The sequence below is a fragment of the Spea bombifrons genome, chromosome 1, assembly GCF_027358695.1.
Source record: "Spea bombifrons isolate aSpeBom1 chromosome 1, aSpeBom1.2.pri, whole genome shotgun sequence".
In the NCBI taxonomy this organism is placed as follows: domain Eukaryota; kingdom Metazoa; phylum Chordata; class Amphibia; order Anura; family Pelobatidae; genus Spea; species Spea bombifrons.
In genome coordinates this window covers 45747209-45772254 of record NC_071087.1, presented here as the reverse complement: position 1 = coordinate 45772254, position 25046 = coordinate 45747209, and the positions used below count along the sequence as shown (strand labels likewise).

The window sequence follows — 25046 nt, the reverse complement described above, 5'->3', positions numbered from 1 at the left end:
TGTACGTTGTTTTCATCAATTCCTCCCTCCGAGCGTTAGAGGGCGCTCTCCTCACCCACCCCCGGTCTATCAATGTCCCAAATTTTGTCCAGGGGATAGGCTGCTGCCGGTCACGTGAGGTTCCAGAACCCTTCGCGGCTCTAGGGGGTTACCGCCCACAAGCCGGTGGTTGCGGTGGTGACGCTAGGGGTATCCCGGACCAGGGGGCTAAAGATTGTGTGTGACGCAACGAAGTCAGTGACCCGCACAAAGACGCTATGTCCGCCCAAGGGCCCCCGACAGCACAGCACAACGGTAAGACCGGGCGCAGACGGGCATAGAGGCCCTGACAGCCAGCTGAGCTGTCTTTATACATATGGTGCATCCCTGCCACACGCAGACCGGCCCTCATACCCCACTGGTGTCTTTAAATAATATTACACAGTGTAAGCTCCTTATAGCAGAAGTGCCTTATCCCTGTGTGCGTTACCTCCCGGCACATATATAATATATATTATCCATGGAGAAGGATTAAGCTTGTAGTGGAGTACAAAGGGGAGCCCATATAGTGTATATGTATCTTTTAATTCCTTTTATAATATCGTTTCTTAGCCAAATTTGAAGAACAACTTAAAAAAAATGTAGTATCTTGGGCCAATGTTTTATCTGACACATTAGAAGTTGCTTTGGTTACGTTAATAAATTGTTCTGAAACACAGCATTTTTTGTATCCTGTTTTTGGAGGCAGCAGCTGTGTGCCCATTGTTCCAAATTCTAGGGAAAATCTGGAAAAAAAAATCAAGCTACTTCACTTGTTGTCGGGAATAGTTTATGTAACGTATAGATCTGTGATGTATGTGTTATATCATTCAGATGTTAGTGTAGTTCTTGAAAATAAGCATTTGTCCCTTCTTAGCTTTTATCCCTTTAGCACTTGCGATAACTACAATTTACTATAATTAATTTCAAGATTTATATTTAAAATCAGAGTAAAGGAAATTAGTTGTGGGGTCTTGAGTCGTACTGTCACATCCTGTTTGGCATATATTTAATAGTAACTATTTTGTATAGCTTGTCTGTTGTTTTTTGTTATATACAGATACAAAACTTATTATTATTATTTAATGAAGGGCTAGTCCAAACATCATAGTTACCTCGAGTGTAAAGGGCCAGTTTGTGGTTGTGAAATCCGGGGCCGAGTGCGGTTGTCAAGGAAATTAGGTTTTTTGGTTGGAGCCAGAGACATTATGCAAAATTGTCACAATGGCAACGTTGTGAAAAGTAACTATTTGTATTTGGCCTGCTGGCGTGTACATAATTTGTATAAAATGTTTAAATGATGGAACGAAGAAATATGTCAAAGCTTCTAGTTTTCTCTCTAAATTTAAAGGGTTACCTTGAGACGCAATCATCTCACCACCGTTACCTGGGCTGTTTTGACGTTCTAGATTGTTCTAGATATTCATTCTAGCGCATTTTGTATATCATTAATATGTGTCATCTAATTTGTTACTTTGAGACCTCTTTGAGTGGCATAAGCATACTGTTTTGTACATTTATTGCTATAATATAAAGATTTCTCATTTATAATATCTAGCTGTAATGCAGTTGCATGCAGTATGCATGTATTGCTTGTTGTTGTGTCTTTCATGTTTCATATTGACTAGTTGGACTAAAAGCATCTGATTTTTTTTTTTGTTTTAGGACCACCCCAGCCTCAGCCATCACCCGGATACAGGCTATATCCATCAGCTCACACTGCACACCCTGCTTTCTACTCCCAAGTGCCGAGTAAAGTCGCTCCAACATACTCAAATAGCCAATATGGAGCAGATTATTACTCCAGCAGCTATGCAGCATCTTCGCAAAACCCACTGCCGCAACCCATGCAAGCTTCTGTTGTGAACACAAATCAAGATTCACAACCCTTGTACCAGAGCCACCCTCAAGGTCATCATATCGCAGGGTCACAAGGACCAGGTACAACTATGGGTCCTTCCGCAGCTCACGTTCCTTCTGGTCTTCAGCAGCCATACCCTTCATTTGCTGAATATGCTTACATGTCATATCCTGCCTCTTCATGTCCACCTCAGGGATTATCTACTCCTTCTGGTCAATATTCTTCTGCAAAATGTAGCCCTCCATATCCAGGATCAACATACTCGTCCATGCCCGTCAACAGTAACTATGGACAAACTATGCCCTCTCAAAGCCTCCAGGCCATCCCTCAGGTGAATAACAGTGTGCAGAAAGTGCATGTAGCCGGTGGCCCTTCAATGCTTCATCGGGATTTACATCTGCAGAGCGCAACCCCAACGCCAGCTGTAGTACAGCAACATCCAAATGATGGTCATCTACAGAACCATGGCATGTCTTTGGCTCCAAAACATATTCAGTCTGCCACAGGTATGTTTAACTTGCAGATATTAAGGATTGTTTTTATATATAATTTATGTATACACACTCTCATTCCTGTCTGTGGATCACACTGCCCTAGTTGGGTTTTTCAGTCTTCCATTATTTATAATTGTATTTAACTGACATTTTGTGACATACAGTATGTGTTGAAAAATGTAATCTTTGTAACTCGTCTGTTCTTCTGTTTCTCCTTAAAGGAGTTCCAGATTGAGGTTGCAATAATATGTAGGTAAACTGATAGGACAAACTATTTAATCTCACCAACAGCACAGTCTAATGAAGGAACCCATATGATTGTGAAAACAAACTATCTGGTATCTTTACATGTGCTTGTGTGCGTGTGCGCGTTTGGGCTCAGGTGGAAAGAGGCTTCACATCTCTATTATAAATTCACTCATTGATGTGTCCACATCTGTTACCCACTAATGTTGACCTTTCTAACCTCTGCCAGCTGTCCCTTTCTCCCAGTGTCCCTTACTGTCCATTGTACCCATTCATTCACTGAGGTGCTTTCATCCATTTGCCTTTTGTATCAGTCAACTGTCCACAAAAAAAGTCGGTTGGTGTATATAAAAAGTGTTTAATATAAAAAGCACCAGAAACATGGCACGTTCAGTTCAGCTGGCATGGTATGCCTCCGTTTGCCGAGCACTGTGTGCCCTCACCAATGCTATGGCATATCTGGGGTTCTAGGACGCAATACTACACGCTGATAATGATTGTATTCCCAACTGACCAGGTGACAGGAGGAAAGAGTGACCCAGAACTGTCCTTGTATTTGTAAATTCTGCTACAAAATAATTGGAAGGGAACAGAAAAAACCGTTTTTGTTTATCTGTTTAGCTACATTCTAGTATGAGACTAATTATAAAATCCATGCCAAGTGCCAGGTCTTTTCCTACCTCTTTAATAGGGTAGATAGAAGGTTTTTAGGGAGTTGTCGTTTCAGTTCTGCCTGCCTTTATGTTTATATCTGTACAGCTCCTGTTATTCTGTGTACTCCAAATATCTGAGAGACTGCCATTATCCATCCTTATTTAGTTTGTCTCTCGGTGCAAATCATTCAGAAGTCGTATTCACTTTAATGCTGATCTATATGCCCCGAAACGATGTGAACCTGCGCTGCTGTTGGCTTCTGAAATCATTTCTTTGTGCGCTTCTTTCTTTTTTCAGTGTCTGCTGCGTTCCATATGCAAGGACCAAATACCTATGTGCAGTCCGGTGTTGGAGTACCTTCTGTTACCTCCCTATCACAGCAACCTCTTCCCGATAACCAGTCACACGGGCCGGGAGCTGTTATGTCTCATGCGCAATCGTCCAATCCTTCAGGGCGAGAAGGTAATATAAACACTGCGTTTGTGGCCGGCTGGATCAATACCCTCAGCCCCGGTTGTTCTATAAACTCTCTGTAAAATCTCTACTCCTACACAAGTCAAGCTGGGAACAGGCTGTGCAGTATGATGCCATTTTATGTTGAGATATCAACTTGCATTGCATAAATATAACATATAACAGACTGTATAGCACATCGCCAGGGTTGGCTTAATAAGACTGTGTGTTGATGTTCTTTCCATCTTTATTAATAAACTGATTATGAAATTGGGTGTATAGTATTAGCAATAGGTCTACTGAAGAGAAGAGGCATCAGTTGATTAAAGGACACTTGCAGTTGCTTGAGTGAAACTTTAACAGTAAGTAAGGTAATGGTTTCTCATGAGGATGCTCTATAACTAGACATATTGGCAGTATGTAAAACCAAGCAAATCATCTGAGGTTAAACTATAAACCCACTTACAAAAGTAGTGAACTTAGTATTAACTGTTACATCCATTATTTTTCCCAGGATTAAAACAAAATAGGTGAATGCCGTTTCCAGTACTCATTGTTTCCCCATTTTTTTTCTGTCTTGGTTTTTCTTTACTTATTCTCTTTACTCCAGGTGATATCCGTGGGCCCATGAGCAAGCTGAACAACATTTTCCCCTCTATAGCATAGTTTCTCCAACTCTTGTGCCATGGTTTCCAAACTGTAATCTTTCCAATAAATAAACCATTAGATTGCATCCTGAGGAATGTAGTGTTGTGTATTTGCTTGCGTTTCTAATGATGTCATGAAGCCTCTGAAATGAGGTTGCTGACCTGGTAGTGTATGTTCTTTTGTTCAATGCTGCATGCCAGGGGGTGGCTTGTGATGATCCATATTCTTCACTCAGCATATGGAGTACGAACACGGGTTTCTCTGCTTTCCTGTCAACCTGACTATTCTTGTTTCTTGTGCTTTCTATGATTTGCAGGCATGCAGTTTGCTGGATATGTCAATAATCAAGCTAACTCTGCACCAACTCCCTTGTCATCCAGCTCAGATGATGAGGAAGAGGAGGAGGATGATGAGGAAGCAGGTCTGCTTTAGCTATTTTACTGTGGCTAGCATGACTCCCCTGTATATCTTTGCTCTTAACCTTGCTTCTTTTCTACAGACAGAAAAGACAGATGTTGCAGCCAACCTTCTGCATTACTAGCTAACTCCGCTAAAAATATAATCTTTTTTTGTGTTTTACTTGGGTATTATCTCTCTATTTTGTTCTTTAAATCCATGCAGTCCAGGAAAAGGTAGTTATGAACACCAGACCTTTCTCTAATTCACTCATCTTCTCTTTTTCACAAAACCACAATACTAATTTTTGGATGATCTGAAAATATTGGAAAATGAAAAGCTAACATTGCGATTAAGACAATTGCAAGTACAGTAGGCTGGTTACCCAAGAGGCAACAATACCATGGCCTGTGCATTTCTATGAATGAGTGGGCAGCAAAAGAAATAACCAGTACTTACACAAACAATGCCCTCTTTCTTCGCTGTCCTACTGGCATTACAGTCTGTCTATGTGCTACTAAAATGCATTCTGCTTCTCCTTGACCTCTTTGGACTTGTAGATCTTAGATTTCTAGAGAGAAAAGTAGGCTTTCCTTTTTATTTTATTCTAGTCTGTAATGAGAAAAAAATAGTGAGTGAGCAGATCAATTCTCATGTTTTGAGCTCCTTTTCAGTAGCCCCGCTGAGCCTTAGTAAAATTTAGTTTTTGCTGATGGGACTTTGAGCTTTGACAGTCTCGAGTATTTAAATATAATAAGTGTGGCCACTTGGGAACTGATACTTTCTAACTAAATTACTTTTTTTCTTAAAGTAATTATTGCATTTTTGAACTCCTAGTAAGTGTTGCCATTTCTAACAATCAAACTCCCATTTGGATTCATACTTGGAGAAATCCTTTACTAATGGAAACACCAGCCATTGAATGCCTTTTTTTTTTTTTTGCATATGATTGCTCAGTGCATGGGGTGTTCTGAAGAATCCCTGCATATACATTTACCCTCTTTTCCCCTGGATAATTCTAGAGTAAGAATAATAAACACCATAAATGTTAATGATTCATCTATAAGTTAATTCATTTATTTAAATGGTTTGTGTGCTTGTACATCATTTTGGCTGCATCTTTGTGCGCATCACTTTGGCTGAGAAAGTAATTCAGTTTGAAAGTAAAAGGATTTTGAGTGCTGATTGTGATGCATGAGAGCGGCAAAAGAGTAATGTAGACTTTAATGCAGTCTAGGGGGAGAGGATAAATAAATGTTACTCCACTAAGCAGTGCACAAGTGAGTTTTTCTTCATTTCGAGTGTATCTGAGGGACCAAGAGTGGCCACTGAAGAGTGTAGACACCTGCAACACAGGTGACAATAGTACATAAACTGCTGCCTACAAAAATACAAGCCAATAACCCAACAAAAGAATGACACATAACCCCATAAAACACCTAATAGGCGTGTTATAAAGTTCACACTGAAAATCAGATTGAAGTAATGAATGAATCGTAGTCCTCCCAGGCCCAAACCGACCAAGATATGGTTCAACACTACAGTTCATTCATTATTTAAATGTGATTTCAAGGGAGATTAAGCAGTAGTTAAGGCGTCGCACTCCCATGAACATCTTATATAAAGTTACATTGCTTCTATAGCAGTAATGATGTAACATGATATGAGCCGTTCATGGGAGCGGGATGCTCTATTTGTGCATGTAACTTGAATAATATGTACTATAGCTAAACCTTAAGGCTTTTAGGCTATACGTCTCATGTGATGTTGTATAGATGTTCTTTCTTCTACCATGAGTTATGGTAAGGTTGTAGTTCATAATTTTAGCGTAGGATGGTGTGTGGGAATGAATGTTTGCATCACACTATTTGCATGTTGTACATGTTTGCACATTCTTTGCCCTTAGTAACAGAGCACACTTAACCACCTTCTCTTGTCTGATTAAATATCCTTTTATTTTATGTAACTAATTTTATAGCAGTTCATAAATCTGGAGAGGAGAGGGAGTTGCACCTTTATTGTAAACTGTAGCTAGAAGTTGATGATCCTACCTTGCGCGGAATGAGAGGAGTGCATCTAAGATGGTTACACCTGTTGTGGGTTTTGGGACCTTGGTATCCAGTGAGTGACACAGGCACTCTTTAGTTGGTTCAACCACCTCCAGCAAGCAGGGTCCTTCATACCCTGTGTCTCAGAGTATATATAATTGTGTACAAACTCACCTGTAAAGATAATGCTCATCAGCACTGTTATCTTCATTATTGTGTAAGATCGGCTTATATCACTTCACGCAGCGCAGGCGTGTTACTCAAATTCTTTTTTCATAGCTTGTGGCTCATTTCATATTGGAAAAAATAACCAAATGTTCTATAAATATGTTAACTTGATAACTGGAATACAACACTCAATCGTTTGATGTCCTTGTATCCCTAGGTATTGACGAAAGCTCCTCTACCACCAGTAGTGCATCGTCAGAGCCGAAAAACTATGATGTTCTGGAAGGGGGAGGCTATACAGGTGTCTGTTCCTAGATCTGAAATCATTGTACCATTTGCATGAAAGTTGCAATCATTATTTATTCATTGCCTGCAGGGATATTTTGTTCTCTATAGTGATATGGTGGCTAAATATGTTTTACTAGTGACATTATTCATTTTGCATCCCCTATTAACTTAGTAATGTTTTCATAAGAAACCCTAACTCAATGGCTGCTAAACGAGTCACGAAATGCAAGTGTCCCGTTTAAGTTGAAGAGGGTGCCCACTGGGAATGAGGCAGTATATGGTTAATGAGGACTGTCACAGGAATCACTCTGTTGAATGAAGTAATCGCATACACATAGATTAGTCTATTTTAAGTGTTTATACGTTTTGATTTCCTTTCTGTTATTTCCTGATATATATATTTGTTTTATATTTTAGATACGCCCCCAGCAAGTAGCCCAGCTCTTATAAACGCTACTTCACAAAGCTCCAAACCTGCAAAGCCCTTTGGCCACGGATACCCAAGCCTTCAGCCTGGCTACCAGAATTCTGCACCCCAGCCGAGCTCCCAGTCCAGCACCCCCGTACACCATCCTGGCTATTCACAGTATTCTTCAGTAAGTTGGCAAAAGACATTCATTACGTGTATTAGTTGATAGAAAACGTTCTACCATGATCTATGAAATGAAGTCACAGCCCTCAAACATTACTCTGTTCAAAATGACAAAAAAAACAAAACACTGCTTTCCTTGACTAATAGAATTTCCTTTACTACCTGACCTGTTTTAATTGTATGACGATAGCTTTATCATTCATTTAAAGGTGCTTTTCTACTTAGATCACGACTTTAATTGCACCCTCTCCTATGTTAAGCTAATACAATTTAGCAGATCTGTCATTTTATGTGAATATTAACCATAACCCCAAATCACATAACCCCAAAAGTTTAAACATATTTTATTCATGTTTAAATGCCTCCTTATGTATGATATATGAAGATTAAGTGTTTCTTTCATTGTACTTTTTATTTGATTCATTATTTGTGGGGAATGTTTGGCATCCAACAGTATTTAAAAAAAATAGTGCAAAAATGTTTCTCGTATATGTAATAATTTTAAATAAATGCAAAGGTGAAGAATATTTTCCAACCTAGGATGTCATGTAGAAGATTCTTGAGAATATAACAGGAAAATGAATATAGTGTTGTTGGTGCAAGGATATTAGTTAGTGTTATGTCTTGCCAACTGAAAACTACAGGACAGTATGGAGATTCAAGACAAAAAACCTGGACAGCTACAAGCCCCTGGGAAATGTGTGTAGCCACATATGCCTTCCCTGTGCAGCCCAGCCCTGAGCCCGACGCGTTTTCCTTCTATCTTCTCTAAAGTAGGTCATTTAAAAAGGAACTTGTCACTTTATTATCTCGCACAGTGGCATATGGCTTTGTTTCCTCGTTATGGATTATCCAGGCTGAGCTATGAATCTCCTTAAATAGCAGACAGGCATCTGCGAGACTTGGGTTTCTGTATCTGATTTTGCCAACTACCGCCGCTACTATTTTTCACTTCTGCCTGATTATTCGATTCCCTGCGTAAGGGAATGTCTTTACTTTTATTAGGATAAGAAAGTAAGCACAGTATCTCACGGAAGCGTTGTGTCTGTTTGTTCCCTAGTTTGCTTTTATGTGCCTTTACTTTGACGTTCATTGATAGATCTTTCCCAAGGGGTCTGACATTGGCATGTCCTCGGATCTTTCGCTGGTGTGCTCATTCTTCTTTGTCTCCCTTCCTGCGTGACAGCATTACAACCAACTGCCAGCTTCCCTGGGTGGATTAAGCCTTCATCAGGCACAGCAGCCAGAAGGCCTACGACCTGTGAACCTGATACAGGATAGAAACCTCCTCCCTGCGACTGCGCTGCCAGCCCCGGCTCCTAACCTGAATTCAGACCTTAGAAGATTAAATTGCAGCCCAGAGTAGGTTTTCATTTTTAATAAAGGGTTGTGATGTGATCGCCGATATACTATATAGCACCTTTAGCATCCTTTTTTGGCGCTCATCTCTCTCTGTCCTCGTGGGATTATTGTGCACGGCACACAGTGTTGCTGTAACTATCAATTACAGAACATAGAAATGATGAAAGAATATGGACATGTCATGTTTTTGCCCATGCGGGCATGGTTTTCTGGAGTTAATTATATATTTTGTTAATCCTCCAAATCATTGTTACTCAGCTGGAGGTCCTCAAGGTTTCTTCATGAGCCCTTTTGTAATCTATATGTTGTAGCTAAGCTTCTGAATGCTATAAAGCTCGTCACATTTAAACTTCCAGTTTTAGGACAACACTGCTCTGATAAGTGTTTATTTGTAGGCTTTACATTTGCTACACGCTAAAATGTAACTAGTGTTTTTTGTAAAAAGCCCTTTTTGGCTTTAAACCCACATAAGAAGTATTCCATCCCCACACACAAAAATTTCCATGGGTGGGCTGGCAAGGGTGGCATTTAACCCCTGGACTGGTCTTATTCTAAGCCTTTAGACCACTTCCAGAATGTGAAGGATGTATGTTGAAATTGAGAGATGCCAAGAATGACTGATAAACTCCACAAAATCAAAAATGGCAGCTGTACCCTTTTAGCTGAATTGTTTACTATGTTTATTATGACGTTTTCTGTCCTTTTAATTGATTTTTTTTCTTCCCTCCAGTGCTTTTCGGTGTACGCTTACTAACATTCCACAAACCCAGGCGCTGTTGAACAAAGCTAAGCTTCCTTTAGGATTACTACTTCATCCCTTTCAAAGCAAACCGGTAAGGGGAACAAGTTCACTGTATGCCAGTTTCTGTTTGTCTGTTGCCCACCTTCTTTAATAGTAAGTGTACTAAAGGGAATATATCTTGAAAGGCTGTTTTATATTGTGACCATATATTCCATAGTGCTGTACAGTGGGTAGACAGGACATAACTATTTAATTGTATGTATTATGATGCTTACTTTGTAGAATATGGAAATGTAATGTTTGTTCTTACTATTGATTGTGAATATGGGGATATAATTACCTATTTTGTCTATTATAATTGTTGCTATATGACATCACATCACATGACATTTAAGCCAATTTGGCCCATATACGAAACATAGGCCTGCCCAAAGTAAGCATTGGGGCACTGTTCTGTCCAGACTTGGGAGTATTTATTTCTGAGTATCTAAAGATAACCAGTCAATGCAAAAAGCATATGAAAAAGGTAAACAGGGTGCTGGGTTGTATAGCGGGAGGCATTAGTAGCGGGAAGTGAGAGTTCTGCCACTATACATGTCTCTGGCAGACCTTATCTAGAGACTTGTGTACGGTTCTGGAGAACCCATCTCCAGAAGAATATTGTCATGTTGGACAGAGCATGGGGGGTCTACTAAAATGGTATATAGATCTCAATATGTGTAGCCTGGAGTAAGGAACAGAGAGGGGAGATGTAATAAAAACATTAAAGTACAAAAGAGCAGTTTACTTCAAAGGAGGAGCAATGCTAGAACAAGAGGTCATAATCTAAAACTAGAGGGTCAGAGGTTAAGATGGAATGTAAGTGAGATGCACTTAATGAGAGGGTGATAGACAAGTGGGACTGCCTCCCAGTAGAAGTGGTAGATGCCAATACAGAGAGGGAATGTAAACATGCAAGGGTTAGGCATAAAGCTATCCCGAACTTACAACAAAACCCAGGACTGATGAAGTTCACATTGGGAAATACGGGGAGAGTAGGTGGGCTGAATAGTTCTTACCACTCAAATTCCATGTTTCTATGTCTGTTTTCGTTTCTTTCAGAACATCCCTGTGATATCTCCCAGCAGTATTGTAAGGTGTAGGTCTTGCAGAACATACATAAACCCCTTTGTTTCTTTTATTGACCAAAGGAGGTGGAAATGCAACCTTTGCTACAGAGTAAACGATGGTATGTCATACATATGTTCTTTCTTAATACAAATTCGCCCACATGGGTTCTCCTCTGTAGATAAGGAGCACTGTGTGATGTATCTTAAGTTGGTGCATTGCTTCTGATTCTATGCTGATTGAAATATTTACTGTATCATTTTGACATGTTTCACTTTTTATACAGTATTCATATTTGAATATATATATCTATATGAGCTTATTATGGCATTTTGTCTTGTTTTAACTGGATAGCATTGTAAGTAAAGGTAAAAAATGGATATTTAGAGGTTATGAGTTCAATGCTTGTTTTGACTTCCATATATACTGTTATTGACTGTAATCCAATTTCATTTCTAGTACCCGAGGAATTTATGTATAATCCGGTGACGCGCTCTTATGGGGAGCCTCATAAGCGGCCGGAAGTTCTGAATGCTTCTGTGGAGTTTATAGCTTCGTCTGATTACATGGTAAAATTCAAATATTATTATTTTAGTTTTGGCTTTTCCTTTGTAATATGTGTGAATAACTATATCCCCCTCTAGATATAATTGTGTTCATATTTTTAATCAGACCCCAGTATCATTTCACTACACTCCATCAAAACTTCATGCTTTTTTTTTTTTCTGATCCCTCAACATTTTAATACCATTTAAACCAAAACGTTATGCACAATTGTGAATATCGGTTCATTTTAGGTAGATAAAAAAAAAAAAAAAAAAATCAAAACCCAGAGTATGAGATTGCAGTGTATTGGATAGAAAGGTCTTCACAAAGTAACTTTTATAGTTCATTGCAAGTAGATAACTTTGAATTCTGTTTTATTTTTCTTTGTTGTGAAGCTGAGGCCTCCTCCACCAGCCGTATATCTCTTTGTTCTGGATGTATCCTACAATGCTGTCGAGTCTGGATATTTAAAGATTTTCTCTCAAGCGCTCCTGGATAACCTAAACAAGTATGCATTTTATTTTCTCTCGTAAAGAATCTTCATTTTGTCTACACTTTGTATTCAAGGTGTTTTAACGTAGTAAGACCTCAATAGGACTGCCACTTTGCTCACTTTTATGACAAATAATTTAATTTGAACTTGAGGATGCTCTGCAGCAACTGCTGCCCTCCTTAAAGGCTCCTGACTATTGTCACTGAATGGCCGCTTGAAGCAGCCAATCTTTAGCTGAAAAATGTTCCCAATATATGGCAGCCATTATCTGGATTTTTATCTCTACTGCCATCTTTGATGCCGTATAGGCAGATGTCAAGTGTTTGAAATTTCCGTTTGACCACAACTCGGCTCTTACTAAATTTAGTAAGCTTTGTGTTTACAGTTTACAGTCCTTTTTTTTGCTGATTAATAAATATAGTGCTGACATTTGCAGCAATGTACCATAGCTACAAGAGAAGAGAAATACAGCATAGGCTTATTATTTACTTGTAATCCTGGTTTATGAGCCCTGTGCCTTAAACTAGTAAGTGAGTAAGTGTGCTCAGTATTTAGAGGGGAAAATATATATTTCTTTATTATTGGTTATTCTGAATAGTATAATTTTGCGTGTGTTTTTTTATAATTTACATAGCAATTCATTTTTTTTTTTTTTTTTTTTTTTTTTTTTACCTGATCTGGTCTATGCTGCCATGTTACTCGTAATTGTACTAAGGGTGACTCTAATAATGCCATAATCTGTTTATAGCCAATGGCCTCATTGTTACACGTTTTAATTACTGCCTGAAACTTCCTTTCTTGAAAGCTACTAAAAGCTACTGGGAAGCCTTTGACAGCAGGCCAGTGAAATGGAAGCTCTGCATGACATATATTTATTTTTATGTCCTAAGGTTGCCTGGAGATTCCCGAACAAAGATGGGCTTCATTACGTTTGATAGCACTGTCCACTTTTACAATTTGCAAGAAGGCCTCTCTCAGCCCCAAATGCTGGTTGTTTCAGATATAGATGGTAAGTTCTCTAAACACAAAATAAGAGCGTTCCCATTTTATTTAGGAAACATATGTTTAACAGGAAATCTGTTGAAGCAATCAATCTGTTGGCATACGGTGCCAAGCCTTGGACTGACGGTTGTGCCTCTCAAATAACAAATCACTGTAATAATAATGCAGCTCCTTTAGCTAGGGTAACATCCACCTGCTTATGATGGATATCTTATGTTTTAACTATTCAATTTCTTAGCCATTTTGGATATTTAATAGGAGCCAACTGCGTTCCTGCCAACTGCTGTGCAAAGTTAGTACATGAAGTGCCAAGAAACATGGCTTGTGACCCCACATTGGCAAAGGAAGCCAGTTCCTGTATGCAAAATATTAAAAAAACAAACTATTCTATGTAAAATATATCATATAATCATAAATATACAGTAGTTACCAAAGATGCTTCATATGTATGTTCACATTGGCTGCCTTTCACCTAGTCTTACATATAGTTGATGTAAGGAATTCAGCAAGGTCTATTTAAATCACCAGAAAATTTGGGACATCATAATAACTTTGCTGTGTTTAGTAATATAACTTTTTTTTTGTTCTCCTTTCAGATATTTTCTTACCTACACCTGATGGCTTACTTGTAAACCTACATGAAAGCATGGAGGTAATATTTTAACTGTTTTGTGTGTTTACTTAGAACAACTTATATGGGTGGTTTAAGATTCCGTGCACACTATGGTCTGAACAGCCCCCTTCCTGCAGTGTTTGCGTTACCAGTGCCGGCACAGATATTAAAGTGCATGTAATGGCTGGAATGTCATTTTAATGTGTTTATTCATATTTAAATTGCTGATTTTCAAGATGATTTTATTGGTTTATGTGTAAAGTGTGCTTTGCTTACAGGTAGGGACAGTCACATTCAGGAATGCATGTGTAAGCACTGCTTTCATGTATGGATATTATTGTCATAGAGTCTTCTTACTGCACAAGACATGGTTTCCATTTTTTTTCTTTTAGCTCATCAAAGATCTTTTAACTGCTCTGCCCAGTATGTTTAACAATACTAGAGAAACCCACAGCGCTCTGGGCCCTGCTCTTCAAGGAGCTTTTAAACTAATGTCATCCACGGGTGGACGGATTTCAGTGTTTCAGAGTCAGCTGCCATCTGTGGGAGCAGGGCTTCTACAGTCTAGAGAAGATCCAAATCAACGGTCAAGCACTAAGGTACAATCTCCATACAACTTATCTGAGTATGTTTAGAAATAAAACTGCATTCGACATAGACAGTGATATTACATTATTATTTTTTTTTTAAATGGACGGGTGCAGCAATCCATAGTTTTTCCTTTTTGGATTTGTTTTCACCTTAAAACAGTTATTCGCTTATCTACAGCGTATGAAAGAAGTTTAGTTATTGATAGCAAAAGTTATACCGACTGTGCTTCTTAGCAGGTCTTGGATGTATGGGGTGTGGATGTAACCTATCCAGTTACAAAGCATGTGTTTTAGACATTTGTTTTTTCTTTATATTCCAGAAATATTAACTTTACATTTAAGTTATAGATATAAAGATTACCTGGCTTCTTCCATTTCTTCCAGGGAGTGCAGCATTTGGGTCCCGCCACAGACTTTTATAAGAAGTTGGCCTTGGATTGCTCCGGCCAGCAAACCGCTGTTGATTTGTTTTTGTTGAGTTCTCAGTATTCAGACCTTGCTTCGCTAGGTATGTATAAATAAGTCATTTTCCCTTGTCACCGGTTGGGATATGCAAAATCCCGGGCCTAGTCTTATTTAACATATTTGGATAACTTGCCCAGGCAGGAGACAAAACATGTTTGCCCACCCACAGTTCTTTTGTGTGCAGCTGTATTAGTATATTCAATATTCTGTATATGACAGAAATAAATATATACAGAAAGGGGGAGCATCTTACAAAGTTTTAGAAGCCTACACATTCAGATTCCTGGGCTGCTGCTCAAATAATAAAAGCATAAAATAATAAAACAGCGAATACCATTCGAAAAACACCATCACACTATATGGCTATATTGCTTACCAAAGTATCAGTGGGACTGCCTGCATTTTAACCCACTGGGACTCTCATGCAATTTAAAACCCTCTCTGGACACCATTAATGAGGCATCTGTGTGGCAGGTGGGGTCTGCTCAACCCTAAGGTTTGGTCAGAACCTGGAAACATGCACCAAAATGTCTGTATGAAATGTTACATATGTACCTTCATTAAAAATAATGTTTCAGTAACATTTTCTAAAAGATAACTGGTAACTCTAGGTACCTAATTAACAGTCCTTTCTGGATTTATATTTGTATTAATGCGTGTGTTTGCTTTCCACAGCTTGCGTGTCAAAGTACTCTGCAGGATGTATGTATTATTATCCATCCTTCCATCACACTCACAATGCAGTGCTTGCTGAAAAGTTGAAGCATGATCTTGATCGTTATCTCACCCGAAAGATTGGATTTGAAGCTGTAATGAGAATACGGTGCACCAAAGGTATGCAATCCTTCTGTCGGAAGATGAAAGTGGCCTGTGCTCATTTCAAAGGCTGCGGTTCATTTTGTGCTTTTATATATATGTGGTAGTCTACTTGAAAAGTAATTTACTTGACAGTGACCTAAATAACAGTAGTTAACCTCACCGTAGAAATCCATGGACCAACTTTGGGAGAAAGGGGGTTTCTTTCCAAGAATAGGTTAATTCCTCATTGTCTATCCTTCGAGGTAGAATCATGGAGATTCTAGAATTTCTTTTTAATGAAAACCGGTTCTTTGGTTTAATCGATAGGTTCTTGGCTTTTTACCCAAAATGAGAAACGAGCAAAGCTTGGGATCTTTCCTCAGGGCTGATATAAGTGATATGACTGACCATCTGTTAAATATATCATACTGCACATTGTATGTTTATATGTTGTTGGTGTTGAGTATGTGTACATTATTTAATTTCCTTTTTCAGGCCTCTCAATACACACGTTTTATGGGAACTTGTTTGTACGTTCCACGGACCTCCTGTCTCTCGCCAACATTAATGAAGATGCTGGCTTTGCAGTACAAATGTCTATTGAAGAAAGCTTAACAGACACATCTCTGGCATGCTTTCAGGTGGCACTACTGTACACTTCTAGCAAAGGTAATTCTTAAGTTATTGATATACTTTAAAGTAAGCAAAACTTTTATATTACAGCCATTTAGTAAATTAAATATGAGGCATAACAAAATGTTCCTCCTAATTTAACAGGTCAGAGGAGGATCCGGGTGCACACGTTGTGCTTGCCTGTAGTAAACTCACTGCCTGAGGTTTTTGCAGGAGCGGACGTCCAAGCTGTGACATGCCTTCTTGCCAACATGGGTATGTAGACCTTAAAAACCTTTGTGATTCTCAGTAAGTTTTTGGCTGTCCAAATGCATAGTGCCCGCTAAACAATTCCATTGTACTACATTTAACACAAGATTACTTAAAGTGAACTATCTTGTTATATTGACTGTAGTATAAAAACATTGGCATGTGAGCAATTTTATATGAAAACATTGTCTCCCACAAGCCAATTTTGAAAGTTTTATAATACACTTTATTCAGCTATACGTGAAGTATCATTAAGACTGAGTTTCTACAGTAACGGTTGTACAGGTAGACCAACTTTGCAGAAATATATTTCAGCATATGTGAAAATAATGTGCAATCACTGCACGCCAAACATATTGTTTAAAAAAAAAAAATATATATATATCTTTAGAACATGTTTCCAACAATAGATGTCACAAAGTACCTTGTTGCATGCTATGGATTTCTGACTCAAATCCTGGAAAGCTACCCCCGCCTATCTAATGAAACATAATTGCCGGGCATGGTTAGAATTGATTTATTTATACTAAAGTGATTTTAAGTTGTCTGTATTTTATCGTTCCAGCTGTAGATCGATCAGTCGCCTCAAGCCTTTCAGATGCCAGGGATGCATTAGTAAACGCTGTGGTGGATTCTCTGTCGTCCTACAATTCAACACTGTCAAACCTCCAGCAAACTACCCTGATAGCACCACATTCTCTGAGACTTTTCCCTCTCTACATTCTGGCTCTTCTGAAACAGGTATGTTCAGTTAAAAAAGTATTTTTTTTTTTTTATTTTTTTTTTATGCTTGGAATAGAGGTGAAATAAACTGCCCTCCTTGTCACTGACGTAGTATTAAAATAGACACATTAGATTGGGGGGTTTAGTCTACAGAGTATTCAGTGAGCACACACAATAGAGAAGGGGCAAGTAGTGTTGCATTTAATATTAAATAATATTCTTTTTAATTATTAAACTATATGGAATTGTATCTAGCATGTTTCCTGCTAGTATTTGAAGTGGTTATGAAATGTGGAAAAAGTGATAGTTTATCACTTTGAATTACAACATTGTGCCGTACACGAATGTCAAGTTGTGTTACAAGGCAATTAAAACCTAGTTACCAATTAACCTTATATTGGAAGCCAACCTCTTTAAACCATTTGGCCAAACTGAAAGGAATAAGGCCTCTTCCAAAACTAAGCCTTTGTCATGTTCCCTGTGCAAGAAGTTGCCCGAGTAAATCCAAGTCCAAGATCTGTTCTTCCTGTTCCAGACCTGGAGAGGATGTTGGCATTTCATTTTTTTAAATGTTCCATTCTGAGCTCCAGAACACCTTTTGTGGTTTTCAGGAACCAGATTCCTCTTGCTTCCCCAACTATAGCTGTATCACGCTCGACGGACCAGCAATGCAGCAACCTGGGGAGGGTGTATATGATGATGGTGAAATAATCACCCTCGGTACCACAGGACAATTGGCAGTAACAAGATAGCTGTAGGGAGAGGCCAGAGGTTGTTTGAGCAATTCTCACAGATATCCGTAAACAGTGGTAGAGATGTGGAAATAGAAGCCTGTACTGCAATTGGCGTCCCTTTGTTGTCTGTGTTGGTTAATGATGGACAAGTGTAAATGTCTCTCAAACAACAGAAGGAAGTACAGAGAGGATGGTAGTAGGTCAGAATAACGAACACACAGAATAAACTGGAAGCCGCAAGGCACTGTCACAGGCAATCTACTGAGGGCTTAACTAGCCCTCCAAAACAATTCCCGCCAATGGGGTGAAAATGAGGCTTGGAGGTCCTTTACGAAGGACAGAACAGACTCATGGCCAGTGTAACACCTGTCAGACGCACGTGCGTGAGGCATCGCAGCATAGTCTGCGAGTCAGCGGGGTAGCGGATGATCGATAGGACAAGAAATTGGATATGTTTTTGCTAGCTATTCTAAATGTCCTGTACATGAAGCTCTCTAGCAGATGATCTTGGACCAGTGGAGTCAACCTGAAAAGAGACTTTCCACCTCTAGAAGGATTGAACTCCTTTTTCCCTTCGAAGATGTGACAAAATATGGCCAGTCTTTAGAGGTGATGCGGCTGTGGCCAAGGCCACAAGGAAATCCACTACTCCCCTGGAGCACACCTCTCACCTTTTCTGATTCCATGGATAGGAAGCATGGACGGGGGCAGTAAGGAGAGTATCTGTGTCTGCTGTGGCTGGCTTCTGTACTGGGATCACTTCTGCATTAGTTTTTCTTTCTGTTAAATTGTGGGTTCAGCAAGTAGAAGAGGACCTGACCCTAGTACCAGGGAGGGAAGATGTTGGCCAAACACTTGCAGATATTTCAGCTGGTGTGGACTTTTTGTCCAGAAGTGTAGGTCCAGCCTGGTGAGTGGTTTCTAAATGTTAGAGCTGGATTCATCTTGACAACCCAAATTTTGAGTCTTTTTGCTTCATGCTTCATTTGTTTTGCATAAGTGGGATACCTTAATTTCCAAATTGCTTTAAATGGTAGGTGAGTGTCTACCTTCATTTGAAATCCTGCACTGACTGCAGGGTAGTATCCCATGAAGTTGCATACAACTTTCTTTGTGACTCAGTTATTGAGTCTAATCGAGTATTGGGGTCCAGGACTGCCTTAACTAATGTGGCTCACAGAGCTCTCTGGCTAAAACCATGGTCTGCTGAGTCTACCTCTAAGGATAGACTATAAGGAATTAACCTATTCTTGGAAAGAAACCCCCTTTCTCCCAAAGTTGGTCCCGTAGACTGCTTTCCTCCATTAGCACTTCTGTTCAGAGTCATCAGGAAAGTTAAATAGAAATCCATGTGCCCCATCTTCCATCCGTCATTGGCACTCCGTCAGCTAAAGGCCAGGAGATTGAAGGGGCTCTCCTGCTGAATCATAGACTGTAGACTTTATGTTGGAAAGCAGTCACCAAGAAGAGACATGCCAGAATGGTACTCCCTCAGGGACTCCTCCCGTTTCATCTATCAGTTATCCAAGTTCTGGACTTTCTTCATTTGGGGTACTTCAAGGGTCTGTGCCCCCAACACTTGGTCCTCAACTCTTTTCTGGACTTTGATTTGGCCCCTGGTCCGGCAATTCATGTCAGCATTAGCCAGACTTAAGCCTCGATCCCAAGAGATTTTCCTAATGCTAAATATATTGAATTATATTATATATATTATATTATATTAAATCTCTCTTGATTTATGTGGAAAGGACAACTCTTTGTTTTGTTTGACTGTCCCCAGAAGAGACTTAAGATTTCTATGAGATCCATCAGCAGGTGTATATTTCAGACAATCCAGGAAGCCTATCCTGCGGAAGGTTGAGAGGGGGTAACTTTTATTGGTTTAATGCCCTACCTGTAGGAGGAGCTACATCTCATCTGTTAGAGTTGCTGGGAGATACACATGGAGAAGTTTTGTGAACCTTCTGCAGTATGAAAAGCACAATGAGTATTGTTTAAGCACAATGTTTTGTGACTGGTTTCCTGTAATTATTCTTTCATTATTCTATTAACTTTTCTTTCATACATGATGTGAAAGCACAGTAACAAGTTTTTGATATGCACGTATCTCGAGTTTATTGAAAAAAAAAAAAAAGTTTGCTTTATACCTGCTGTATTTTAAAAGTATTGAATGATATAATCTTATCGATGCTCTCTATGTAGAAAGCTTTCAGGACCGGTACCAGTACACGACTGGATGATCGAGTCTTTGCTATGTGCCAGATGAAGTATCAGCCTCTGGTTCATCTAATGAAAATGATTCATCCAAATCTCTACAGAGTAGACCGGCTCACTCACGAGGTATGGAAACATCTGCATGAAAAATGAGGCAATTCTATGCTGAATGAGCGCTCAGTGGCATAACGGTTGTTTTTAAATACCCCATCTGGTTGTTTCAGTTGCAATTACAGCTTTTCTCTAAAATGTTGCTTTGTGGGTAGCCCGGTCCTCTCTCAGCTGTGGTAAATGAGTTCATCTATTGTCACAGTGAAGCCGCTGCATCTCGCATACAATTTTAGTAAACCATAATTCTGGATGTGTCTCCATGTCGCAATTCTGACTTGGTATTGGTGCATATTTTGCATGTTTCAGAAGCTATATGATCATTAATTGGATTGCTTAATATAATTCTATTCGAGTCATAATTACAAAACTTTCTAGATCGTTCAGAAACTAAGAAAACAAACTGGTATGAACCTCCCAGCAGTATTTCTTAAATGGTCTTGTCTTTGTTCACACCTTTAGACCTTGAGATGTACCATAATAACTATTTATGCAGGTACTTCCTGATGCCACATTTTCATTGCTGCACTTTTCAGCATATATTTGCTTTAAAGCCCTTATTAAAAAATGTATTTTATATAGTAATTGACCAACAATTATTTGAAATCATGCTTGGTAATTGTTGTTGCCTTAGAAAGTGGAATTTTTTAGTCAAAGTCAATATCTTATTTTGGGCCAACACATACAAGGAAATAGCATTAAAGATGCTTTTGGGACCTGAGAGGTCTCCACTTCAGATGGATGGTGGCTCTGTATGTGTGCTTATAACCCATTATTTTCATAAAAAGCTCTGTTCTTTCTATTTGAAGCAGAGACCTATGTGGCCTTTAAAGCTTATGTTGTAACTCTACGGATCTTTCTCTGACCCAATGAAAGGTATTAATCTCGTGGATCGTTACAACTACATAGAGTTTCCTGCCTCGGAAAACAAAGCATGACTTCATCTTCCAACAAATTTAATTAACATATATATATATATATATATATATATATATATATATATATATATATATATATATATAATATACACACACACACCTGCATTCAGTATTTAACTGTATTTGTTAGAAGTGGTGGTTATATTGTTGTGCTACACATAATGGCAGAGCAGGAGGTGATCCTTATCTGTTTGTTTTATAGGTTTCCATCCTTGTCAATGACTGTGCCGTACCACAGCCTTCCTTTCAGTCCCTGTCTGCAGAAAAACTGTCAAGAGAAGGTGCCTTCCTGATGGATGCGGGCACAGTACGTTTATTATAACCCACTCTTTCTCTAAAATGCACTGTTTTATATGGAAATAACATAATGTCAATGAAAGCACATTCGTGATGCAACGATTCTTACTTTACAATGATGTAATGTTAATGCTTGCCATCAAGAATATAAATAATACAATACAAAAATAGCTATAGGACGAGGCAAGAATACTATCATGCTCTAGTGATAAATGTTTGGTTTTCGTATTTAGTGCAAATGTTATCTGTGGCCCAATATGTAAACTGAAGATGGTGTTAGAAGCTGCGCCCAGGCTTTGTCTTATCACTTCTAGTAATCTGTGGTGTTTGGCTTTTGCCTTTTTTACAGTCTCTCTATCTCTGGGTTGGAAGAAATTGTGATGCTAATTTTTTGATGGATGTGCTAGGATTTCCCAACTATGCATCAGTGCCACAAAGGATGGTAAGTAGGCTGAATAATTTAATATAGTTACATTTTGTGAATACAGGCTAGGAACAGTCATATTGGCGCATATGCAACTTTTCCAGAAACATTGTGTTTATTGTGACAATTCCAGCATTTGCATAATATTGTTAGACTTGTAATGCAATTGCTTTTTTTCTGCTGGAGCGTAAATCACTTTTTGGCTTTTTTATGTAAACTTTGCACCCAGCTCTATTATTAATGTTTGTAAGAAATACAATATGGTTTCTACCATGTTGTTGGCACATAAGCCAGAGTAATATTTCTGGAGAATTCACCCCTCGAAGGAAACATCCTTAAGGCAACCCAAGTGTCTTGTAATTCACTTTTCTGGTCTCCCTTTGTAGATGACATTTCACCATGTAGTCATCAGGTGAAACAGTGCTTTTTAGGCTCTCCAGTTTAATGTCGTCATTTTCAGGGCAGGGACAGCATTGGTGTTAAGCACACATCATTTTATTAGTCCTGCTCATTCTCACATGCCCTTCCTGTCGCCTTAAGTGAGGAGAACATCGAGCCTCGTGTGCCCAGTCCTGGGGAGCTCACAGGTTGTGTGTTTTACCCATAAGGGATGTGCTAAATTACTTTAATGCAGGAGGAGGCTTGTTAAAGTCTTCCCAGTTTTCAGGTAAAGGGTTGCCATTCTAGTTATACTTTTGAAGACCTCTTCCGGTTCAAACATTCAATATGTTGCTTATAGCAATGATTTACTTTTCATTATTTCCGTATCTTTTTTTTTTTCTTTTATATAGACATCTCTTCCCGAGTTGAATACTCTGGCTTCAGAAAGAATGAGAAACTTTATATCGTGGTTGAAACAAGATAGCCCTTTAAACCCCATTCTTTATGTCATAAAGTAAGTATTTAATTTCATATTTTATATTACTCGTTGTGTCCGTATATTACTCGTTGTTCTTTTTCAAGCTGCACGGAGGATGTTATGCAATATTTTCTGTATTTATATTCCATGTATAAATCACAGCATAATTTATACCTATATACCTATTCCAGTATGGGGAATGAAACAGGCTTCTGTGATTGATTGGTCACAAAACCAACCATAAAACCAATCGTCTGTATGTGTACTGTATTAGTTTCTGAAATGCGGCTGCATTCCTAACCCACTATACCCAACACCACTTATGGGTTTTTTAACCAAACTTTGTTGCTACGGGAGTTGAAATATTTCAACTTAACAGAACATTTTGAATTGCAAACCTCCATGAAGTTACTTCAATGTATTGTATTTGTCAGGTTCTCTGCTTCTTGCTGGAGAAGGTCTCCAGAGTTGAGCATTCTTAACATGGTGTGGTGTGCCTTTTTCTCTTTCTATCCTTCCTCTGCTCTGCATATGTAGTGACACCCTGTCTACAGAAAAGAATTCAGCTGGTTTCAAGTAAAAATATTGTGTGGTATTGCTAATTTTTTTTTGTTATTTCAGGGACGATAGCTCAGCGAAGACTGAATTTTTCCAGCATTTAGTAGAAGACCGGACAGAGGCAGCCTTCTCCTATTATGAGTTCTTGCTGCACATTCAGCAACAAGTTTGCAAGTAGAAAACAAATGACGTGGAGGACAAAACACTGCACCCATTCCCACACTCTGACACCATTGAGTATGAAGATGGATTTAAAAAAGATAATGACATAACAGTGGGCACTGACCTTTTTGTTCATTTTTTAAACAATGTTTCAGTTGGAGGCAGATATACAGAAGCAACAACCCTGTATAGCTTAGGGTTTCTGCAGGTTTGTGTGTGTATTTGTGTGGTGTTGTGGTTGTGTGTGTGTGTGTGTGTGGGACAACAGATTCAGAGGTTCTTGGCTTTCAGAACAATTAGAAACCTTTTGTTACTCCTATATTGTATCTTCCAGATATGATGAGATGCCAAAGAGTAGTGTTACACACACCTTTATATCTAGATTTTAACAGAATCCTTTGCAACGTTTGGCGTTCTTGACCTGGAAGACTAGAAATTACATATATTTAGTAGAGGGATACAAATATAATGTGTACATTATGTAATGCATTTGTAAACTATGTGTAAAAATGTAACTACAGGAAATGAATGCTAAAGTGTGAAGCCGTGATGAATGTGGAACTGTTTGAAGTTGATTGGGGTTTGCGGGTAACTGCAAAGTTCGTCACAGAAACAGTTTTACTTTTTGTGTTATGTGTTACGTGGATTTATTTATGACTTGCATACTAATTAAACATATTTTGCTTCATGATGTGTTTTTATACTTATATGAGCAATATCTATTTTAGAAACCAACATCTAACTGTATAGACCCATGACTTGCTGGAACTTGTTAACTGAAAAGGAAAAAATTTAAAGCTTCACCCTGTGTGTCACTGGCAGGTCCAGTTTTTGGAGTTAATAGCAGGTTTGTTGACTTCATTCACTGGTGCTTGTTTTGTTACGTCTTGACATCTGACATCAAATTTCCAGCCAGCATGTTTAATGTCATGTTTTATATACATTTTATCCTGCGTCTTGCATTGTGCCCCTAAAAAAAACAAAAACTTGTAAAATGTAACACATTGTGAAAAGCCTTGCAAATCAAAGTTTATTTATCATGTAGAATGCTGCAGAACTTCTGAAAATATTACATTTGTATGCTAGTAAGTTAATTTATTTTCTAAGTTTTAAATAAAGGTGTGCGTTACAGCCGGTTACAGTACTACAGCGTATCCTTATCGACTCTTTATCCTGGCATCATATACAAACAAACCAGTTTGCTTAGGTAAACTAACCTCTGAACCGTATTAAACTTTATTAAACATTTAGTGTGCTTTTAAAATCAAAACATTCAATCTTCTTTTTATGAATCCTTTGTAAAACACATCTTCCTTCTCTGGGGACAATTCACTCAGGTAGGATTCTAAAAGTTGATACAGAGCGGCAGTTTTTAAAAGGTTTTTAGAGGAACAAAAATCCGAATAAGTTTGCTTGTCATATTAAAACTTATCATAGTTTCCTGGGACTTGATTAGCAAATTCTTATCTGCCCTTTTTCAGGTTGTATCAAGTGAAGAATAATTGGAGAGATTACGATAAGTGGACTAGAAATATTTGTTTAAATAAAAAATAACTCAAATGA

The 25046-nt window shown here is 38.6% G+C and overlaps 1 protein-coding gene across 2 annotated transcripts; it reads left to right on the top strand.

Annotated features, from left to right (window-relative positions):
- Positions 1-154: 154 nt before the first annotated feature.
- On the top strand, positions 155-25046 carry SEC24B (SEC24 homolog B, COPII coat complex component). 2 transcript variants are annotated; one of them, XM_053461504.1, is made up of 24 exons: positions 155-294; positions 1684-2385; positions 3571-3735; positions 4691-4795; positions 7204-7287; positions 7692-7870; positions 9053-9228; positions 9959-10061; positions 11072-11198; positions 11537-11646; positions 12019-12131; positions 13007-13125; positions 13715-13770; positions 14124-14330; positions 14706-14829; positions 15462-15620; positions 16080-16253; positions 16362-16472; positions 17032-17207; positions 20126-20263; positions 21386-21490; positions 21830-21922; positions 22696-22799; positions 23385-25046. In XM_053461504.1, exons 1-24 carry the CDS (start codon positions 258-260, stop codon positions 23497-23499), a joined length of 3582 nt encoding a protein of 1193 aa, XP_053317479.1. In that variant the 5' UTR covers positions 155-257; the 3' UTR covers positions 23500-25046. The 2 variants fall into 2 exon arrangements, with proteins under 2 accessions (XP_053317479.1, XP_053317480.1); XM_053461505.1 differs by lacking the exon at positions 4691-4795.

Coding starts and splice junctions, on each gene's coding strand:
- SEC24B (XM_053461504.1), top strand. CDS start 258: ATGTCCGCCCAAGGGCCCCCGACAGCACAGCACAACG. Junction 9,229..9,958: donor AGATTAAATTGCAGCCCAGA/GTAGGTTTTCAT, acceptor TCTTCCCTCCAG/TGCTTTTCGGTGTACGCTTA. Junction 12,132..13,006: donor CTCCTGGATAACCTAAACAA/GTATGCATTTTA, acceptor TTATGTCCTAAG/GTTGCCTGGAGATTCCCGAA.